Source organism: Carlito syrichta, unplaced genomic scaffold, assembly GCF_000164805.1.
Source record: "Carlito syrichta isolate Samal-C Ts95f unplaced genomic scaffold, Tarsius_syrichta-2.0.1 Scaffold65441, whole genome shotgun sequence".
Classification (NCBI taxonomy): Eukaryota; Metazoa; Chordata; class Mammalia; order Primates; family Tarsiidae; genus Carlito; species Carlito syrichta.
Window position 1 is genome coordinate 684,179 of NW_007009537.1, and position 20,867 is coordinate 705,045.

A 20,867-nucleotide genomic window follows, 5' to 3' on the forward strand; every position below is an offset into this window, starting at 1 on the left:
CTGCGGTGGTCGGGAGCGGCCACTGCACTCCAGTCTGGGTGACAGAGTGAGACTCCAACTCAAAAAAAAAAAGAAAGAAATTAGAGAATATTTTCATTACTTATTTAAAACTTCAGTTCCAATTTCTAAATGTAAAAAATGGCAAAAATATGGCACAGACTGACTGTAACTAAACTAACATTTTATAAGTAGTCTTAGATACAGTAAAAAGAGGTTCAATCAATGGGATTTTTAACAAGTTGTGATACTTCCATCTTTCTCTCACATACACACCTATTTGCATATGGAAATAAACCATGTGACTCACAGAAAATGCCATTCTTTTACAGTAGCCAAAGGATTTTTATACCCATGCAGTAGAGAGGTGCTGCCAGTCATGAATTCATCCTTAAATAGAAATGAGCAGGTGGTGACATTTTGGTATTTTGGCATTTGTTCTTAGCTATTGTATTGCTTGTAAATATTACCATGATTAACAGTCTGTATTCTTTATTTTTTTGCTGCCAAAAGTGATACTTGGTAAGTAGTTTAGCAGTCACCAATGGACTTGTAAAAACTTACCATAATTATAAGTGGCTATGATACACAAAACAAGAGAGAGATGCAAAGCTAGTTAAAACTAATTCTGCTTGTGCTGAACCCTTCTGGTTTACAAGAAAGATGCCAATTTTATTAAAATGTTCTCTGTGGAGATCTCATTCAGAAAGAAAATTGCACTGGACCCCTGTGACTTGCTCCATCTTTTGGTTCTATTTCCTTTTCATAAAATTAAATATGTTTTAAATTCCCAGTGTGACTGATTTTATTAGATAAGGTAACTTTCCATTTGATTGTGGAGAAAATAGGATCTTCAGCCCCTCTAAAAACCATCATTTGGTGCCAAGGTTAGCCATTCTGTATCCCAGGTGCAACGTTTTATGGTGAACCTTAAGCGTGGAGCCATTTGCTAAGAAACCTTGAATTCAGTTTTGTAGCAACCAGGTTCAAGAGAGTAAATTCACCATGCTAGTGAAAAAACATTCTAAATCCACTTTTATCTTCATATTTTTTAGAGTGAGAGCAAGATGGTCGGGTTGTTTTTTTTTTAAGGAAGTCAGAAATGTGGGGCCAAGTTTTTTCCAACCTTTTGCAAAGCTACAATGAAGGTGTTTTATTCTATTCACAGTTTTAAAATCTGATATACCAAACTTTTCATAATATACAGAAGACATTTGTATAAAATTAGCATTCTCCATATAAAGTGAATGTGTTCTACTCAAGGCATAACTCATTTTTAATTAGTCTCCTGTTGCTCACTTGTAAATTTAGCACTGCTACCAAGAAAAAAAGTTTCAATGAATTTTTACGTACGGTGTTGACATTTTAAAACCTGCAGAGCCTCAGGCCCATGCAGCCAGCACATATTGATAAATAAGTCTACCTTTTTTCTAGAATCTCTGCATTGTAAAATCCAAAGCTAATTCTAGTTTTCTAAGGTAAAAATTAAACCATTTACAAATATGGCTCTTAAGTAAGCCAAAACAAATTGATTCTATAGGCTACAGTAATTCATGTCTCATCTTCAAAAAATTCTATACGGTCAAACTCAAATACAGTGTTATAGTGAAATCAAAATTTCCCAACTCAGAATAATACCCACTTCACTTTCCATCTTCTGAACTCGTAAGTCCCATTGCATGTTACCATTCAGCATCTTTCATTGAACCTAAAATAAACCTAAAAATGGCTTGGAGATGAGACAGAAATCTTAAACCCATCATTTTATCTGAAGTGAAACATTCATGATAGTAAAAGAATGACAGAATGAAATGAAAATAAAACCAAGGAAGGCAGACCCCATGCAGGTGGCATTTAGAACCATGAACAATTCTGAAGAACATAGGATTTTATGTTTTTCCTTTCATCATAAGAAAAAAGGTGAGGTTTATGGGATACCTTACACTACATACTCTATCATATGGTTCATCCAAATAAAAGAAAGTAACTTGGTAAATCCTTGTGGTGCTTAATCACATCGTCACTTAAGACAAAGGGCAAATAAGGTGTGATATGATTTAGCAACCTGTGTCCTTCCAGATTAGGCATATTGGAGAGGACCATGATCATGAAGAACACAAAAGAAGTTTCCAACACCTCAGGAATTTTCCTCTTTCCAAAAGGATGTAAATTCTGATAATCATGTTTTCGAGGCTTCTTCCTTTAGAAGGCAGTAGAAGTAATGCTGCTGCTTTCTCAACAACCTTTTCTCTGTTTGAGAGTGTGATTCTGTGAAACATCTAACTCAGAGCTCATGGATCAACATTCCTATGGTGTCTGGAGGTTCTTCCCATGTTTTACTGAAACTCTATATTCTCAAGGAAATGCAACTTTCGAGCACTTAAAAAAATTTAATTGGAAGAAGTAAGATTTCATATTGATTGAGCAATCTAGAACTCTGATCTTCCCATTCCCTTTCCTCAAGGGATAGTGAATAGTTGTTTATTTATGATTTTTATTTGTTTTAACTTTCCATACACACTGTATTTTGTTTTAGGCCACCCAGACCTGTAACCAGCATGAACGATACCCTATTCTCCCACTCTGTTCCCTCCTCAGGAAGTCCTTTTATTACCAGGAGGTAAGTTTTAATCCTACCATGAAACTAGCCCTTTCTTTAGTAATGAGTCTTGGTTCTGTGGCAAGAAAAATATTCTAGTGTAAGCCAAGTACAAAATATTATTATTGGAAACTGGTCTGTAAATATCCATCACAAGTTTTCAATTTCGTTCATTTTGATGCATTTCAAAAGCCTGAAGTGGCTTTGGGATCAATGCCACTTCTGGAAACCTGCATTTATAATCTGTCCAGCATAAGAATGTAGGGTATGTTTCAGTTTTACAATTGACACACATGCATTCTATCTCATTGAGAAAGTCACTTTCATAGAACTGGAGTGGTCCACTGAAGTCAAAGAACTGGGATTTCAAGATGCCATGATGTATTCTTATATATATTCTGAAATGTCTCATTATTTAAAACTCCAACTATAAAAGAATCCTCTTCTTGGTAATCTCTGGCATTCCTCAGACTTGAGACTGAAGAAAAAAAAAAGTTCTTGGAGATGTAGTTTCCACATAAATAATTCCACGAATAGCAAGAACTTTTTTTTTTTTTTTTTTTACAAAAGGTGGATATGTGTCTGATATTTTTGCACAAGATCCACTCCCATGTGAGCAAGGAACTGGAGAAATAAATACTTCTCTAAGAGTTAGTGTTAGACATATCCAAGATCAAGAGGTGCTCTAAGTCATTTGAGCAAATACCATGAATTAAGCACCAGAGAATTATTCTATAAATACAGGGAGAATGCTCACAGGAAAGCAAAGACTAAGGTAAAGAAAATTGGAGTAAGTAATTGAAAATAAGATTTCAAATGTCTTTTCAGTAGCAAAAAAGGAAGAAAGAAAAAGAAAAATACAGTCTTATATTTCACAAAACACACATAATTCATCTTTTCCCTGAAGAGGTTTAATAAGGCGCCAGTTTCACTGCAATATTCTGGTAGATTCTCATGAGGATTTGAAAAGTGAGACCGAGAACACTGCTGATTTTTTCCCCTGAGTTCCTGTTTTACCCATCAACGGGAACTTGAGATGAAGAGGTTCCCCATACGTATAATGAGCAGAATAAACAGAATGTGGCAATACCTGGTGTTTCCGACATATAAATTAATTTTGTAACTGGTGGAAATGAGGGGCAGTTATACTGCAGAACATCCACAGTGAATAATTTGGTTTGGGCCCTCCGTAAATTTCTTTTAGCCGTTCCTTTCAGACTCACCAGAAGACTCAATCATTTTTTTCTAAAACAAAGTCATAAACTGTAAGGTCTAAAAGACAGAGGTCTGTGCATCTAACTAGGGAAGATCTGACGTAATGGTTCAAAAGACGTGCTTTTATTAGGAAGGTCTGCTTTCTGCAAATGTTGAGCAGAGATAGACCCCATCCTTACTGAAGGTCATTTTATATCATTTCAGCTCGGACGGTGCTTATGGTGGATGCGTCTAGATGGATAACATGACTTCTTCTACCCTAAGATATTCCTATAATACTTTGAGCTGTTCTGGTTCCTTCAGGGTGCATGGGACCCATTAACCCCAAATATGATCATTTCCCTTTATTCCCATTTCCAGTCCTTTTGGAATGTTCCCCGTGAACCACAGACACGTTGTTTAAAGCTTGCAGTTCTTCCTACCACCTCAGAGGTTGGCCTCCAGTTTCTGTTTTAAGGGTGCTGTTCAATAAAGCTATGTACACTCAATGACTTTCCTCTCTGAGTGAGCCTTGCTCTGTCCATGGGAGGTTTTAATGAGGTCTCATTGTTTGCATCCCTCAGGTTACCTGAGGGAATGAATGAAAGCAGCCCTCTGGCTGAAGAGCATTCCCTCACAAAGCTGTGTGTAAACCAGCTTGACCACGGTGCACGGTCAGTATCCCAGCCCTGAGCTGCTAATCATAGTAATTGTTCAATCGACTGGTCATCCTTCTACTCCAGCAGTAAAATCCTCTTGTAGTTTTTGTCTTTTTGGAGACAGAGGTCTTTGGGGGTTTAATGAGCTTCTGTCATGAATTTCCAACTTGAGCTGAACTCCTCAGCTCTTTTCTCTCTTTCCAAATTATTTTGCTAATTTCATAACTTCATATAAATATATAGGAGATGCATGTATGTGAAGAGTGCCATCTTGTTTGGACAAGTCTCCTCTTTTGTACAATGTGCAAAACCCCAGATGGTGAATTCTAAGACTCTTTAAGGAGTCTTTCGTCAAGATCATTAGCACTAACCTGGTGAGGCTAGCACAGTGTCATATGGCTGGACCTCATTGCAATTAAAGACTTGAGGACTTGTTCATTTCTGTCCCCCTGGACCTGGGCCATTTCTTCCCCCAGGCAGGACAATCTCATTCCTCCTGAAGTAGCAATTTTAAAACCAGCTTCTTGCTCTCAGAGCTTGTTTTCTCTCTCTTAATAATGCTGGTGGTGAACCACTTTTGATTTCTTAATCGTGTCGATACACCAAGGTTGATGGAAATTTATCATGCCAGATGTAGGCAGCAGTTAAAGGTCCCGTATGTTCTATAATTGGAACAGAAACAAGAAAATATGATGTAGAGCTCTGCCCTCATCCTGACATCACCCCCGACTGCCCCTTTTATAATCAAATAAAATCTAAGCAAGCCAAGAATAGTGCTGATTGATATTAAGGCAGCATTAAGAAAGTAGTGAAGTCTGCCATATTTTATTTAGTCTGAGTGGTCAATCTTTTGTATTGTGACAGATCATAGAAAGATAAAGTGGAATGAGGATGAACTGAAATCCCCACTCCAGAATCCTCTCCACAAACTCCCAGCAGTATTCACCTAGGGCCTTTTCCAAGCATACCACTTTGATCTTCAAAGGGCACAAAGATTTATCTTTGAAGTCTTTTGACATCCTAGTAATCTACCTCTAACAGATTTATTAGTGTGTTCCTCTGGTTACCAGCACCATCTGTCGCATCTCCTGTTCTTATATCCTTTTCCAGCTATATACTTGATTCATTTTTCCCTTGCTTAAAAGGAAAGAAGGGATTCTCAACGGCACTCTGCCGTCATTCTTTGAAGTCTTCCTGCCTGTGTGTGGTATGTCTCTGTGTGTGTGCACACATGCATGTGTGTACATTCAATATTGGTTAGCACTTAGATAGGATACGGATCAAATAACGTTAACTCACCTCGTTCATTTTCTTGATCATGTATGGTATTCCAAAACCAAATTGTTTTCTTTTAAATGTCTAAGAAAGAATGACTGGATGGATGGAAATCTATCATCACTACTAAGAAAAAGATCTCCAAGGACAGCAACATTATCTAAGTTTATGAAAGATGACATAAATGACATAGCATGATTGCAAATATCATTGCAAGAACTGACCACAAAGCCAAGAGGCCCTTTCTTCCCTTTGTTTCCTGCAGCATTGGATGTGCTACCTTTGTTGGCATCATTCCTCTTTTGTAAAATCTTAGTTATCATGCCAAAATCCTTACTTCATTGAAGTGAGAGAGTGAATCCTTTCCAATGCAAAATAAGTTTTTAAAACTGTGACCTACCTTCTTCATTTGTCATGGTAAAGACACTCTGAAAGTTTGAATGTCATGTCTATTTTACCTCCATTATTAGAAACATCACTAAAGGTTTCACAGATGTTTTCGTAGTTGCAACTTCTAAAATGGTAATCACTCACAAAAGGAATCACTTTGGCATATAGCATCTAGCCAGATCTTATCACTCAACCAACTATTAGAAAATTGCTTGTAATTTACACAGTGTGTTGAACGCAATCTAATTTTCTGTTTTGTCACAATAACAAGCACTTAATTACTGATATGGTTTTAGGTTCTGTTATACCTATGGGGAGGGACTCACCCACCCCAAGGGCTTCCCAAATCCTGATTCTTTCCAGTGGAGCAGCATTTGGGAGTTATTTTTGTTAGTTGACTGGTTGGTCAGTTGGTTGATTGGTTTGGGTTTTCAACTAAAAAAATTCTAATTCACTGTAATTTTTCAGCTTTTTCAAACTCTTTTGCTTACCCAGTGATTATTTACCTAAAAACCCAGTCTTGTACTCGTACTTGAAATACTCAAACTAAATGTTAAGCATTTGAGATTTAGTAGTCAGAAGTGACTAAAAATAAAAGTGAAACAGCAAATTCAGCCTTTTCTTCCAAAAATCAAAGCTTTCTCGATGGCTAACATTTTTCTACCATGAATGCCCATTCATTTTCAATCATAAAAGTAGATAAATTTATAAATCAACATCTGGCACCATTCTGGAGCATTCCTTAGTCTTTCAACTTGCTGGATATGTTGTATAAAATTTTATGAGACTTGAAATAATCTCTCTCTGCAAATAATTCTCACTTCATATAGCCCAGAGCTCCACTAATATGCTAGGATTTTTTAAAATGTGAATTAAACCAGTCTTCACACTCAGCTCTAACAATTTCTTATACTAAAATATTCATGTGTAATTAAAAACACAGTTACCTCTATTCTTCACATCAATACCCTTTATTTTCTTAATAGAGTTGCTTTGGTAGTTGCCTGTACATGTCCTGTACCCAACAAACTTTTCTTGGCAAAAATACAATTGGTATGGCTTGATGATATCTGGGAACAACATAGTAAATGTAGTAAATCAAATATGACCTGAGAATTGTTATTTCTTCCATGGTGCCTGTTTAAGGTGGTTCAACTTTTGTTCCAGCCTGAATTAATGACAGTTAGTTTTCCCACTGAGACACTAACCTATTTTTTTAATGCTTGCCTGCTGATTTGCATGTAGTAAACATTCTATATTTCAGATGAAAGTGATCAAAAGCTAGAAAAATAAATAGAAACAAAATGCTTCAAGAAATTATCTCGTGACAAAAATGATTTGTGGATTCTTTATTGTTTTTAAATTACTTTGATGAGCTTATTACTAGACTGTGTAAATTATAGTGAGAAGCAAAATTTTATTCACAGTAGACTTACTTAAGGAGAGAGCCAATTTCGCGAGTCATTCTTCACAAATCCAAATGCCACACATGCTTATCAATTTTTAAGAATCAATAGAAATTAAAATATCTATTCTTAGCCAAGCAGAGTGGCTCACACTTGTAATTCCAGCAATTTGGAAGGTCAGGAGGGAGGATTGCTTAAGCCCAGGAGCTCAATACCAGCCTAGGCAACATAGCGAGAACTCATCTCTACAAAAAATAAAAAATAGCCAGACATGGTGACATGAATCTGTAGTCCCATCAACTAGGGAGGTTAAAGCAAAAGGATTCCCTGAGCCTAGGAGTTTTAGTGTGTGATGAGTTATAATCATGCCACTGCATTCCAGCCTAGGCAACAGACTGAGACCCCCATCTAAAAAAAAATTATACATATATAACATATTTAGTATAAAATTTTATATATAATATGCATTTATATCTAGTTAATATAAACATATACATCTTTTTAATTCACTATACTTCAAATATTGTTTTCCTTTTAACTGTGTGATGATTATTCCATATTAACATAATTTATTTATGTAATATATTGCTCTGTGAGACTATATCAAGGTCTTGTATGTCATATTCATTAAAAGAAAAGAATATTTGCCCAGGGTTAATGTAGTAACCCAACATAAGCAGAAGTGGTTTTTCAAAATACATTTTGGATTTAAGCAAAAATCCAGGTAGCATTTGTGTGTGATTTTGTTGCCTTTAGGTCACCTCAAAAGTGTTTCCACTAAAGTAAAAATATTGGCATGAGTTGTCACTCTTCAAAACTAAGGGGAGATGTTTAAAAATAAATATGAGGTACTTTGAAATTGTTCTCTCCTTCTAAAACCCATTGTGTCATTGTGTGTGTATGTGTGTAAGAGAAAAATTTTGGAAGAAGGTTATTTTTCTTTAGGTGTGCTGTTTTTCAGAGGTTTAAAAAGGAGATGGTCAGAAAATAGAAAAACTTTAGGGGGAAAAAAGTCTAAAGCAATATTCCCTACCTTTCTTATGTCAGCAGAACACATAAACTTCAAATTTTACCATATTATACCCTCCAGGGTATGACTGTCAGGAAAGCTATCAATGATGATATTTGTGCAAAGGGATGTGGTTAAACAGTGGCAAGGCTTGATGAAAAGGAAATGACAACAATAAGAAAAAGAGACGTGTATACACACAATTTTAGAGACGGTAGTCCTGTCCTCCTTCTCTTGAGACTCAGAAAAAATGTACCACCCATGGTCAAGGGTAGCCCCAAGTAGTTCCCAGTTTCAAAAGGTAAAATGAAAAATGCATCTTGACTTGAGGACTGATGTCAAAATGGAAGCACTCAATACTTAATAAGACATAGGTTCTAACGTGCCTGATCTTCCTGCCCACAATGCACTGGAAATATCACAACTTCGTCATGCAAACTACGAAACTACAAAATGAAAGCTTTAAAAATATAAATTATTCCATAAAATATTGTGAGAATGTTTTACTTTGAAAGGATCATAATCAACAACTTATCATCACTGTCTTAGTCTGTGTGTGCTTTGCTATAAAGGAATACCCAAGGCTAGGAACTTATAAAGACAATAGGTTTATTTGGTTTCACAGCTCTGCAGGCTATTAAAAGAAGCATGAACCTGACATCTGCTCATGTACTGGTGAGGGCCTCAGACTGCTTCTACTCAAGTAGATGGTGAAGGGGAGCTGGTGTGTGCAGAAATCACATGCCAAGAGAGGACGCAAACAAAAAGAGAGAGGTGCCAGGCTCCCTTTAACAACCAGCTCTCACAGAAACTGATGGAGTGAAAACTCACTCATTGCCATGAGGATGGCACCCAGCCATTCATGAAGGATCCCCACCCATGACCCAGATACCTCCCATTAGGCCCCACCTCCAACACTTGAGGTCAAATTTCAACATGAGGTTTGGAGTTGTCAAATATTCAAACCATAGCAATCACTATCTTCACATCAACTCAGGAGGGGAAAAAATCACTTTGTCCCTCTTTTCATGCTTCTAGGGAGTTGCAGAAGAGATTTTGGTGGAAGGTACTTCAAAGGAACAGACTATAAAGTTTTACGTTAAATCTGTCTCCCAGTAAATTCTCTAAATTCTTGATCTATTCCATTTTGAAAGAGTGACTGTTTTTGCCTTGGTTGGCTTTCTTTATACATTTTTTGGCTTTCCAGAAACAGGTGATGAGAATTAGAAGCTAGCGGTAGGAAGTATAGAAACTATGTAAACAGTGAGTACCAATAGTTAGAAATGCTTTGGCACTAGAAATTAAAAGCTGTAGCAAAACAAAACAGTTTATTTCCACAAATGCATAAATGTATGTAGTATAACCCCAATATTCCCCAAGAGCTAGTTTCCCCAATAATTCATGTAGGAATAGAAAGGAAAATAAAAAGATTTAAATGATCTCCTCAAACCAACACTGGCAAGGGCCAATGCAAAAAAATAAAATGACAACAAAAATTAAAAGAAATGTATATGCATAGAATATCTGCTCATCTCTTTGAAGGAGGAAGGGACTTGGGAGGAAGAATAAGACTCCCAAAGGAAAATCTGGTCAATTGCTCCTTTCCCATCACCTCACCCATGCATTGTACCAATGTCAAAGCTCCTCCATGCTTGTGTCTTGTCAGTAAGCAAGTGGTGGACTGACACTTCTGTACCTTTATTGACACATCATCTTCCTTCCATAAAACTTCACCAGAATAATTTGTAGCAATCGGAGCTGCATGGTTGATCTTCCTTTGTTTCTTTACTCTGCTGGTACTTTCTTTTTGTCTTGCACATTCAATGTCAGAGGTTGTACCTGTGCAATTATTAGGCTATTGAGTAAAGGAAATATCTCCACAACTTCTGGGATCCAAAGAGCAAAGATAGATGCATAACAAGGAAGGGAAACGGCTTATTTTTCAGGGGAAAAAATCATTGATACTTCACACAATTAATTGATATTTGAAATCCAATTAACTATGCAATAGCTACATCTATCTTTATTTTTTTAAAAAGTTTCAGATGTATATTGGGCAGCAGTATATTGTATATTGTAGTTACTGAATAATGAACATATGGGGCTATGCTTCAGTAGCCAAGGTTTGGAGTGATGTTTTGGTGGAATAGTGGTACATTACATAAAATACCAACTATGATGGTTTAAGGAGGTTATTTGGCCCTGATGGGCAGGTTTCATAATCTTGAAAGGTAAAGTATAATATGCTGGAAAAAATCATTAAGGTCATCAGAAAAGTAAATTCTCCTGGAACATTAATCTAATTTTTAAGTCAATATTTAAAGTATAGCAATACTTTGTGTATCAGATGCCTTTCTGAGGAGCTGAGGGAACATATTCATTCAACAAACGTGAATGATGCCTACTCTGTGCTGTCCGCTTTCTTTATGTCAAATTTAATACTAAGTTTATCAGAGATTTCACTTTTCAAGGAATCTTGTAGTCCATGCTGTTATAAAACAAAAATTCCAACTATACTGTGCATAATTCTAACGTGATATTCATTTATACATTTCTACTTTCAGCACATCATAGTCTGAAAGAAGCTTACTTTGTAGTAAAACCTTAAAACTTGCAGTTGAACGTTTTTTAAATTTTTGACTAATTCTTAAGCTGTTTTAAATATAAATAGTAGATTTAGAGCTTCTTGAAAATTTGTGGTAAAAACTTCATAATTTAGATCCCAATCATTAAACACTTGGTATTCAAACAAAGCTGAACAGTTTATTTTTGTATTTTCCATGAAGTGGTGGGACAGTTTAGTTTCAACAGTCTGTAGGACAAATTCTTACTTAACTTACAAAGAATCAAACTCTTTTTAATAATTTGCTTAAGGGACAAAACCTTATTCACTAGATATGTATTAATATAAACACATTAAATATGAATAGATATTTGTAGGAATCAAAGGTATATTTCTCTGTTTCTCTGAAATTTTTCTTTTAAATATATTACCAATACAATTGTAATTCTAAGAATTAATACCGTTTCCCAATGAAGCATGACTATCACTGTCAATACTGGGTGACTTTGCCTTGACCACACTTAATTATTATTTGTGTTTCTAGTTGTAATTTAACAAACCTACATTTTAAACTTTAAGACTGTCATTTAAATTACTAAATAAAATGTACATTTCCTGTAATGAATCTAATATGATAATAATTTGCTTTAGAGATGAAACTCTATTCACTAGCTAGATATTTATATAAACACATGAAATTTGAATATATATTTGTTAGGAATCAAAGATATATTTCTCTGTTTCTCTGCAAGTTTTCTTTGCAGCTTCACAGCAAAGATCATGTGGCTTGTGCTTGAAATAGTAAAGCATTTCTAATATGCAAGCAACCTCTAGGTAATTTTCAATTCTTTCTACTCATTACAGAAAGTTAGAAAATTCAGAGAAGGATAGAGGAGTAAAATTATTGAGTGGGATCTAAAGGCTGGAAGGACTGAGTGAACTATTGGACTGTTTCCATGACATCCCATGATAAATGTTGAATGAACATTCATTATGTCTATGCATACGCAATACCAGAGGGGGAATCTGGGATCATGGTGATCATGGTGTATAATTGTAACTGTGTTCTTGGGCCAGGTCTCTACTCCTAGTTGAACTCTGTGGAAATCTGAAAACATCTTGAATACTTCAAAATAATGAGAGATCCGTCCAAATGGAGTTGGATCTAAACTTGGGAGTGTCTGTTGCCAGTTCTGTTCTTGAATGCATTGCCGTGTTTACGCTCTTCTTGGCTTTCCCATCTTATTAACTAGCTCTCCTCCCAAGGACAGTGAAGTAGAACAGAACAAACTTCTGGCTAGGGCAGCTCCAGCTTTTCTGAAGGGCAAAGGGTAAGTGAAAGCCAGAGTGTACTGGGACCCTGAATTAATGGAACTAATAATGGAGAGTTCTTTTGTCAAAAATGCTTTGTGTGTGAAAGACCATCTTTGACTTAGCAAAAGCAGCTCTGTGATAACCCAATTAACAGCACCCAGTAGTTATTTCCAGTAGACACATCTGTGTTGTTGTTTCACTTTCCTTAATGCCTTTTTCTTTTCTTTTTAAATGACTAAGCTAAAGATTTGATTTTCCAGAGGATACTTAATCTTTGCTTGCAACCCATTTCAATGTGTTTACTATACAGATGAATTCCTCAGCCCTAGCGGTTGAAGGATGCAAATCTGCTTTCTAAAAAAAAATTATTTAAAATGGAAGTTTTTATTTTTACAGTTAGTGAAATGGAAGTGTGAGTTTTCCTGCTTGGATTTTGCTTGTGGCTTTTGTAGAACATCACTTAGTGCTGTACCTTTATTTGCTTGGTTTTCTAAATGCCTTTTCCACCACAAACTCACTCCTACTTTCTCTTGCATATTTCTGTTCACCTCTCTTAACAGCACCCTTTCTTTCCTCCTGCCCCAGGATACTGTACAGCCTGAATGTGGCAGACAGGCTAGCTGATGAACATGTGCTCATCGGTTTGTATGTCAACATGCTCCGGAGCAACCCATCATGGTTAGTGCAGGTTTGGCAGCTTAACTGTCCTTCGAGAGGGGAGCAGTCTGAGCTGGTGACAAGCAGTCTCAGCAAGGAGCAAAGTCCCGGGATGCCTGTGATGTCACTAAGGCACCGTTTTGCTGATTCAAATAAGTCATTTGTGATGCTAGTCTGGATACTTCCCATTAATGAACCACAGAATTCATATCCTTGCTTATATCTTAGCTACAGGGGAAACTTGTGAAAATGGATGCCCTGCTAAATATTAGCATCCAGGTGGGTGCAGAGCTCTGGGTCCCACCTGTCCGTTCTGTTTACATGTGTCCCGTCAAATCATCACAGGATAGCGATGAGATAATTTGTCTTATTCCAAGGACATGGATGTCTCTGCGGATTTGGAAAACAATGCTTCATTTTACTTAAGATAGAAGTGAAAAAGAGAAAATGTAATGTGGTGGGATCACAAAATGGGAATCATTTTTTAAACAATGACAACAGTGGGGAAAATTGTCTTTTGACAGTTCTTTTATTACAAATGCTTCTGAATAGCCATCACACTAAAACTTTCTTTCAAGTCCCAGAATATACATAGCTTAGTTTTATGTGTGTTAAATCCAGGAATTCAGGTAACCCTGTATACTTGGACTAAAGAATTTATATTTTTTTCTCTGTTTTAATGATGATATAGGGATTTTCTCACATTGGTTAAAGTTACCTGATATTTAATAATGAGTGTGCCTTTGCAATATGAATAAAGTAAAAGTACAGACTATAAATGTATCATATATGTGTTTCAATCTAGTTTAGACTGCTGTTTTACAAACATAGTTAGCAAACTAATTTCTTGGAAATATTTCAGTTTTACTCAACAACTCCAATTTTCTCTAAGGGCTTGTGGAGTTTCTGCAGTTAGAACTACTAAGGGAGCCAATGGGTTAAATTCCCATTAAAATGGTTCCCACCTTCAGCACTGCAGGTCCTCTTGCTTCTGTTTCACAGAGGCATCCCTCAGACAGAGGGCCATTGCTCAGCTGCTCACACCCTCACTGTAGCCAATTTGTTTCTAGAACTCTTTCCTCCTCACTTAAATGTTTCCAAAGTTCCTTCCTATTTCTGCTTCTTAGAACTATTTTTGCAAGATTAATCCATGAGTTGATTTCACCTCTTATGAAATGACACACACTTATTTGTTTTAATATATGTATTATATCTTAGCTTGTATTCTTAGAAATATATAACCAGTACACTAGATTAATTTCATCCTATATACTATACTTTAGGTCACTCTTCTGCTGACCTAAACCCTTCTCTTTGTTGGAGTTGTTCTGAGCTTCTAGATTAAATAGTATCTACTTTCTCACAATTCAGTCTCACAAAACAATAAGATTGCTTTAATTATAAACCCAGAAAATTTGGTACCCCAGTGTTCCATGGTAGCATTGTGTTACATGGTAGCACTTGGTAACCCAGTGTTAAACAGTAGAACTAAGCACTGAATTACAAAAAAAGAAAATTGTATTATCATCTTCAAAGAAAAAATACAGTCGCTATAGATTCAACCATAAGACAATGATGTGCTCTCACACTGTGTCCTCTCCCCATAATTCTAAACACACTAATTATTTCTGCTGCTTTTCTTTGACCTTTTCTTAATTAAGGTCATGACAAAGAAATCTCCAAAGAGAAAAGCTCAGAGTTTGTCACTACTAGCCATTTTCCCTACTCAAGTGATTAATCATATTGACTTGATGGTCACTTAAGACCATAAAACTGCCTCAGCAGAGGCGGCACCTTACATATGCTTGATACAAGCTAGATGTGATTTGTATTTTTAAAACGTAACAGAATTTAAGACTGACCAATGAAGCAGACTTTATTTTAATAGCTGAGCCCGCCATATTTCTCATAACTTTTTTATTTCCTTAAAAAAATCCAACTTCTCTTTCAAATTTCTTTTATTTCCTTCCTTTTCCTTTATGTCTTAGTATATCCTAACAATACCTTACACTTGTCAGGATTATATGAATAATGTAGCAGTCTCACCTCCCTTATCATCTTTATAGCTATAATGCCTTACTGTCATTCGATTACAGTGAGATATATAATAATGCTAATCATCATAATAGCTACTATTTTTAAAGCACTTGCCTCAAGCTAAGCCCTGTGTTAAAAGCTTTATGGACATAATTTTTCCCAGTCCTTAGAATAAGCCCATGGAGTAAGTAAGATCATCCCCACATTATAGTAAGTAAAGGTATCATCTTAAGAGAGTTTACCTGACTCATAGCCACACAAATACTGAACAATAGGGCTTAAATTTTAACCATTATTCGTTCAAGTTCATAACCGCTAGGCTACCTCACCTGTAAAAAATTGGGCTCAACATACACCCTTCAGAAAACTTTTGCAGGTACCTCCTTCAGATATTTATTTTCTGAAACTGCATATCCTATCCTAATATTTTTATTTCATTTTAACAGATATTGTGAGCATACAGTCATAGGAATAGTGGTTGTTGATAAGTTACCTTTTATGTACATAATTCCTAGAGTCATGACTTCTCATGTTAATTCTAAGCTTCAAAAAAAGGCAAGAATGTTATCTTCAGTCTCTTTTACCTAATCACAACAGCCAGAATAGGAATAACAGATTTTACATTTATCAAGCACTTCAACAATTAGAGCTTTTTCCTATACAGTATTTCATTTGCTCCTCATAGTCCTAGAAAATTGGATATTATTATTTCCCTTTCAATGAAAAGGAAATATGACCTTCAAGACATTCAGTGACTTATCCAAAGTCACATGCTAGTGAGGGCTTGCATGCTTAGCTAAAGAGGAAACTTGTGCAAATGGGTGCCATGCTGAATATTTGCATTCAGGTGGGTGCAGGGCTCTGGGTCTCACTCATTGGTTCTGTGCTACATGTGTATGCATCGTGTCAAATTACTACAGGACAGCAATAAGATAATTTGTCTTATTTCAAGGAAGTGGATGTCTCTGCAGATTTGGAAAACAGTGCTTCATTTCACTTGAGATAGAAGTGGAAAAGAGAAGACGTAATATTAGGATAGGATATGCAGTTTCAGAAAATAAATACCAGGTTCCATCCATTTTCCACACCTTTCCTCCACTTCCTTGCCTCAGTACCCTCCATGAGATGCTCTGCAAGCAGCCACCTTAAAGCTATTCTCAATCAAATGCTTCGTTTTTGCCATTATTCAGACACGCTCCTGATTAACCCTATGTGGGGCTCTTCTAGCCTGTATTAGCTACTTAACACAATGGGAAATGGACTCATTTGTAAATAGTCTGCTGCAACATTAAAGAAGCACTCAGGTAATGGCTGGTTCTGATGTCAGATAAGCCCAATAAATAAACTGCAGCTGAAGGGACAATTTCTGTTGCCTTTTTAATTCAGTGAAGTTTTGAAAGCTTTAATGATTTTTAAGCACTTTCTTCACTGGGAGAGCAGGAGTCTCAAAATGTAACAACACAGTGTGGGCCTTTTCTGCCCTCCCCCCAGAGCTTATACGGTGTCTAGGCTTGCTAGCTTATGGGAAGCCCTGCGGTGTGTAGACCAAAAGGTTGGAAACCAAACCAGAACTTCCACCTCTGATTACATTCAGTCACTTCCCGTTCAGAAGCTTCTAGCATATTTCTCTCAATTCTAAAAAGACCCCCAGAAGAAGGGAGGGAATGAGGGAAGGAGTACAGCTAAAGTTTCCAATCTATACTTTGTGATCATGATCAATTTCTGTCACTTGGTTAGACTCCTGATCTCATAAAACTGGGTTAAAATAGTTCTGTTTGTGTTTTTCCCAAGAGGAATAAAGTTACATTTGTGTTGCCAATAGAGCTCTTGCTAAACAGATTGATAATCCAACTAGTTTAAAATTTCTTCACAATATTTTATGCTTGGCAAAAATAAGATATTTATCTCCGTCTAAAAATTCCTATTTCTGGATTCCATGTATGAGGTCTACTTTTTTATTACCTTGCCTGCTTAAAACTTATTAATTGATTCCTATTACACTTAGTTTCCAACACAGGCTACCTACACATTAGTGTGTGGTTCAGCCCTTACCTATCCCTCTCTGATCCTCAGCTCTCATAGAGTTCTCCTATTCAATCACAATACTTAATCATACCAACTTTTAATCAGTTCCTACAGCAAGCAAAGCCCTGTCTCAAGATCTTGATATTAGCTCTTCCTTTTGTCTAGAACATTCTTTCCCATTTTACCCCTGCCCTATCCTGCCATATGCCCATGGACTGGCTCCTTCTATGGCTTCTAACCTTAGATTAAAGACACCTTCCCTGGTCGGACTCCTGTGTTAGTCTCTATTGTGGCATACTGTTTCTTTCCTTCTTATCAGTATTGATGGGTCAGTAAGCTGGCTGGCTGGTTGGTTAGTTGGCTTACTATCTATCGTCCATGGGGCAGGGACCTTCTTTGACTTGCTTATCACCTTATCTCTGGCACTTAGCACAATGCTATGCACACAGTAAGTACCCAGTAAACATCTATTGATATTACAGAATTTTGATAGTGCTATAGGTGTAAAATTCCATCTTATTCGAAACAAAATTGTCAGGAATACTCAGAAAACTTTTTTACTACTACAGAGTAGCCGTTAAATTGACCATTTGGTATAGGAGTACAGTATAATGTAGATGAAAAGCTTTATGTAGATAGAAGAGGTAGGCATGGGCAAAAATAAACAACAGCAAAACAACAAGTAACTGAGGTGGCCAAAGCAATTACTGGGTTAAAAAAAATACTAAAAGTTATACTGGGCAAGAATTTTTCTAAAAACTTTTTTGAGAATCTTCTAAAAAAAATTTAATGCTAGCCAGGCTCGGTGGCTGAGGTGAGTGGATTGCCTGAGCCCGCGGGTTCAAGACCCGCCTGGGCAGCGAGACCTCATCTCTACAATAAATCAAAAAAATCAGCCGGGCGTGGTAGTGCATGCCTGTAATTCCGGCTTCTCCGAAGGCTGAGGCGGAAGGATCGCTGGAGCCCTGCAGGCGAGGCTGCGGTGGCCGGGAGCGGCCACTGCACTCCGGTCTGGGCGACCGAGTGAGACTCCAACTCAAAAAAAAAAAAAAAATTTTACGCTCCTTGGTCTCATGTTAGTTTGCTAGAGCTACCACCACAAAAGACTACAGACTGGGTGCTTAAACAACAAAAATGCATTTTTTCTCACGGTTCTGGAGGCTGAAGTCCAAGACCAAGGGGCCAGCAGAACTGGTTTCTCCTGAGGGGTCTCTCCTTGGAGTGCAGATGGTGACCCTCTTCCTCTGTCCTCAAATGATCTTTCACTGTGCCCTCATGTCCCTAGTGTCGTTTCCTCTTCTTAAAAGGACACCAGGCCTATGGGATTAGTACCTGACACTTATGGCCTCACTTAACCTTAGTCACCTCTTTAAAGGGCTTATCTCCAAATATAGTCACGTTCTAGGTACTGAGGTATTAGGACCTTGGCATATGAATTTTGCAGGAGACACAATTCAGTCCATAACACACTTCATCACTCAATCCTTTGAATTGTATGCCTTTAACATTTTTAACGTATAGGCTAAGATTTAACTGACTCTTTTCAATAAATGTTGTTGATTTTGAAGAATACAAATTTATTGAAATCTGCTGGGGAAAAATTTGTTACCTATACTTACAGTGCCTTTCTAATGTAAGTTTTCTTCTTTGTTAATGTTATGCCTTTTCTTCAGTAAAAAAATTTTTTGAGCTTTGATGATACAACTGGACATCTATGAAGGATATTTCCGCAGAATCCCAGAAATAAAAATCTGAAGACCGTCATACCACCGATGCATATATCTGTGTTGGCTGTGCTGCGTCCACAAGGGTTTCCTCAGTGTAATCAGATGACAAATTGATTTCAAGATGACTTAATTTCCCTGTAATAAATTCTAATACAGTTTAAGTTTCCATGGAAAAATGAGAGTGGCACTACCAGTGTGATGAGGTTTAGATGTAATTAAGCTAGCACAGTTCTGGGCACATGGGAATAGCTCTAAGTCTTCGTTCTCGACTTAATTTGAATAGGATTGAAGGCATACAGTTAAATTTTAAAATTCCATTTTGTAAAGCCTGTCCATTATAATGTGTAATAAATAAACTGATAGCTCATGGGTGTTTATCAATATTGTGAAATGGATAAACTTCAGAGCGCACTCTTTCCAAAATACGCTGAAAATAAAAAATTCAGAATGGAACATGGTCTCATATGTCAGTGACAAATTGTACAAAGAGGACATTTTTATTAAAGAATTCATGATAGTATGTGGCTTTGCATAAATGGGCAAGGAGAAAGAAGAGAAAGCTAATACTATTAGCTAACTGCTTTGTTTGGAAAATCAAGCTATCGAGACCAGTTCTTGCTTTTGTAAAATTTTTCATTATCTCTACCAAACTATCTTTTTTCTTTTTGGTACAACCTAGAATACTGGCCAATAACAAACCACTCACATTTTCTTGACCAAAAAGCTAATTTATAGATAAGGAGGGAGATAATGATACAGAAATGTTCATACTAAGACAGTGTGGCCTGCTTTTTAGAGACTGTAGTAAAAGAATAATAGCTATTCCCTTAGAGCCTCACCATGTGCCCAGTATTTCTCTGAGCACTTTATGTGGCAATCATCTCAACAAGCCATGAGGCAAGTTACCATTGTATCCCCATTATATGGATGAGAAGACTGAGATGCAGAGAGGTTAAGTGACTTGCCCAAAGCTACACAACTAATGAGCGTGAGGGCTGAGATTTGAATCCTGAAATTATCTGGTCCAACCTCCCACCCATTTTTGTATAGCATCCCTACTAGCTATTCACACCTCCTAAGAATGGCATTTTTTTTGAGTGGGAATTTACCTCTTTCAAAAGCCATCTATTTTTTTCTAATGTTTAAAATAACAACAGCAAAATTATATGAACCAAAGAAGAATTCAGCATGATTGGAGGGTGGGAGAGATCTGACACTGATAAATATGAATGAGTAAAATGACATTTTTATGAACTTTAGTACCTATACAAAACAGAAAAGAAATCTGTTTGAGGCAGTAGAGTGTATCTTGATTTTAACTCTGCCAAATGTGAACAATTTACAGTTCAATTTTAGATAGCATGGCTAGTGTTAAAGTATAGTATTTCTTCTGCATTTTCTGATTTCTCAAAGTGTTGAGAGTACTTGCAGAGTCAAGGACACATAAGAGGTAGTCCAAAGACCATGACGTTGCAAGCCAAGGAGGGCTAACCTTTATTCATCCTGCTGTCCAGCTAGTTCTTAATGCAGTTCCTGCTGTGTTCCAAGCACTATACTAAATTCTAAAGGTTTTCATCTAAGTGAAAAGATTAAACCATCTGCCCTCAAAGACGTGATAGTTTTATGAAGGCTAAATACAAGAATAAAAGCAATTAAACTGCAAAGGGATGACAGCTAAAATAAGGGCTATGGCTGGGCTTGGTGGTTCATGCCTGTAATCTCAGCAGAAGAGGAGGCAAGAGAATTGCTTGAGCCCAAGAGTTCGAGACCTGCCTAGGTAATATAGCCAGACCTCATCAATATAGAAAAAAAATTAACCAGATGTGGTGTCACACGCCTGTAGTCTGAGCTACTTGGGAGTCTGAGGCAGAAGGATCACCTGAGCCCTGGAGGTCGAGACCGCAGTGAGTCAGGATCATGCCACTGCACTCTAGCCAAAGAGACAGTGAGACGCCAACTCAAAAATAAATAAATAAATAAGGGCCACATATGAAGGACAGCAAAACTGAACTTGG

At 36.9% G+C, this 20,867-nt stretch overlaps 1 protein-coding gene across 11 annotated transcripts in view; it reads left to right on the top strand.

The window, feature by feature from the left end:
* Positions 1-20,867, top strand: part of DTNA (dystrobrevin alpha) — a 300,965-nt gene that overhangs the window by 227,168 nt on the left and 52,930 nt on the right. For 2 of the 11 annotated variants that reach the window (XM_021708883.1, XM_021708901.1), the window contains 4 exons: positions 2,534-2,617; positions 4,375-4,464; positions 12,346-12,423; positions 12,992-13,084. In XM_021708883.1, the coding sequence (XP_021564558.1) occupies positions 2,534-2,617; positions 4,375-4,464; positions 12,346-12,423; positions 12,992-13,084 (345 nt within the window). Of the gene's footprint in view, positions 1-510; positions 520-2,533; positions 2,618-4,015; positions 4,297-4,374; positions 4,465-12,345; positions 12,424-12,991; positions 13,085-20,867 lie in introns of those variants that run through there. The other 9 variants (XM_008051371.2, XM_008051384.2, XM_008051378.1 and 6 more) reach the window with 7 other exon arrangements.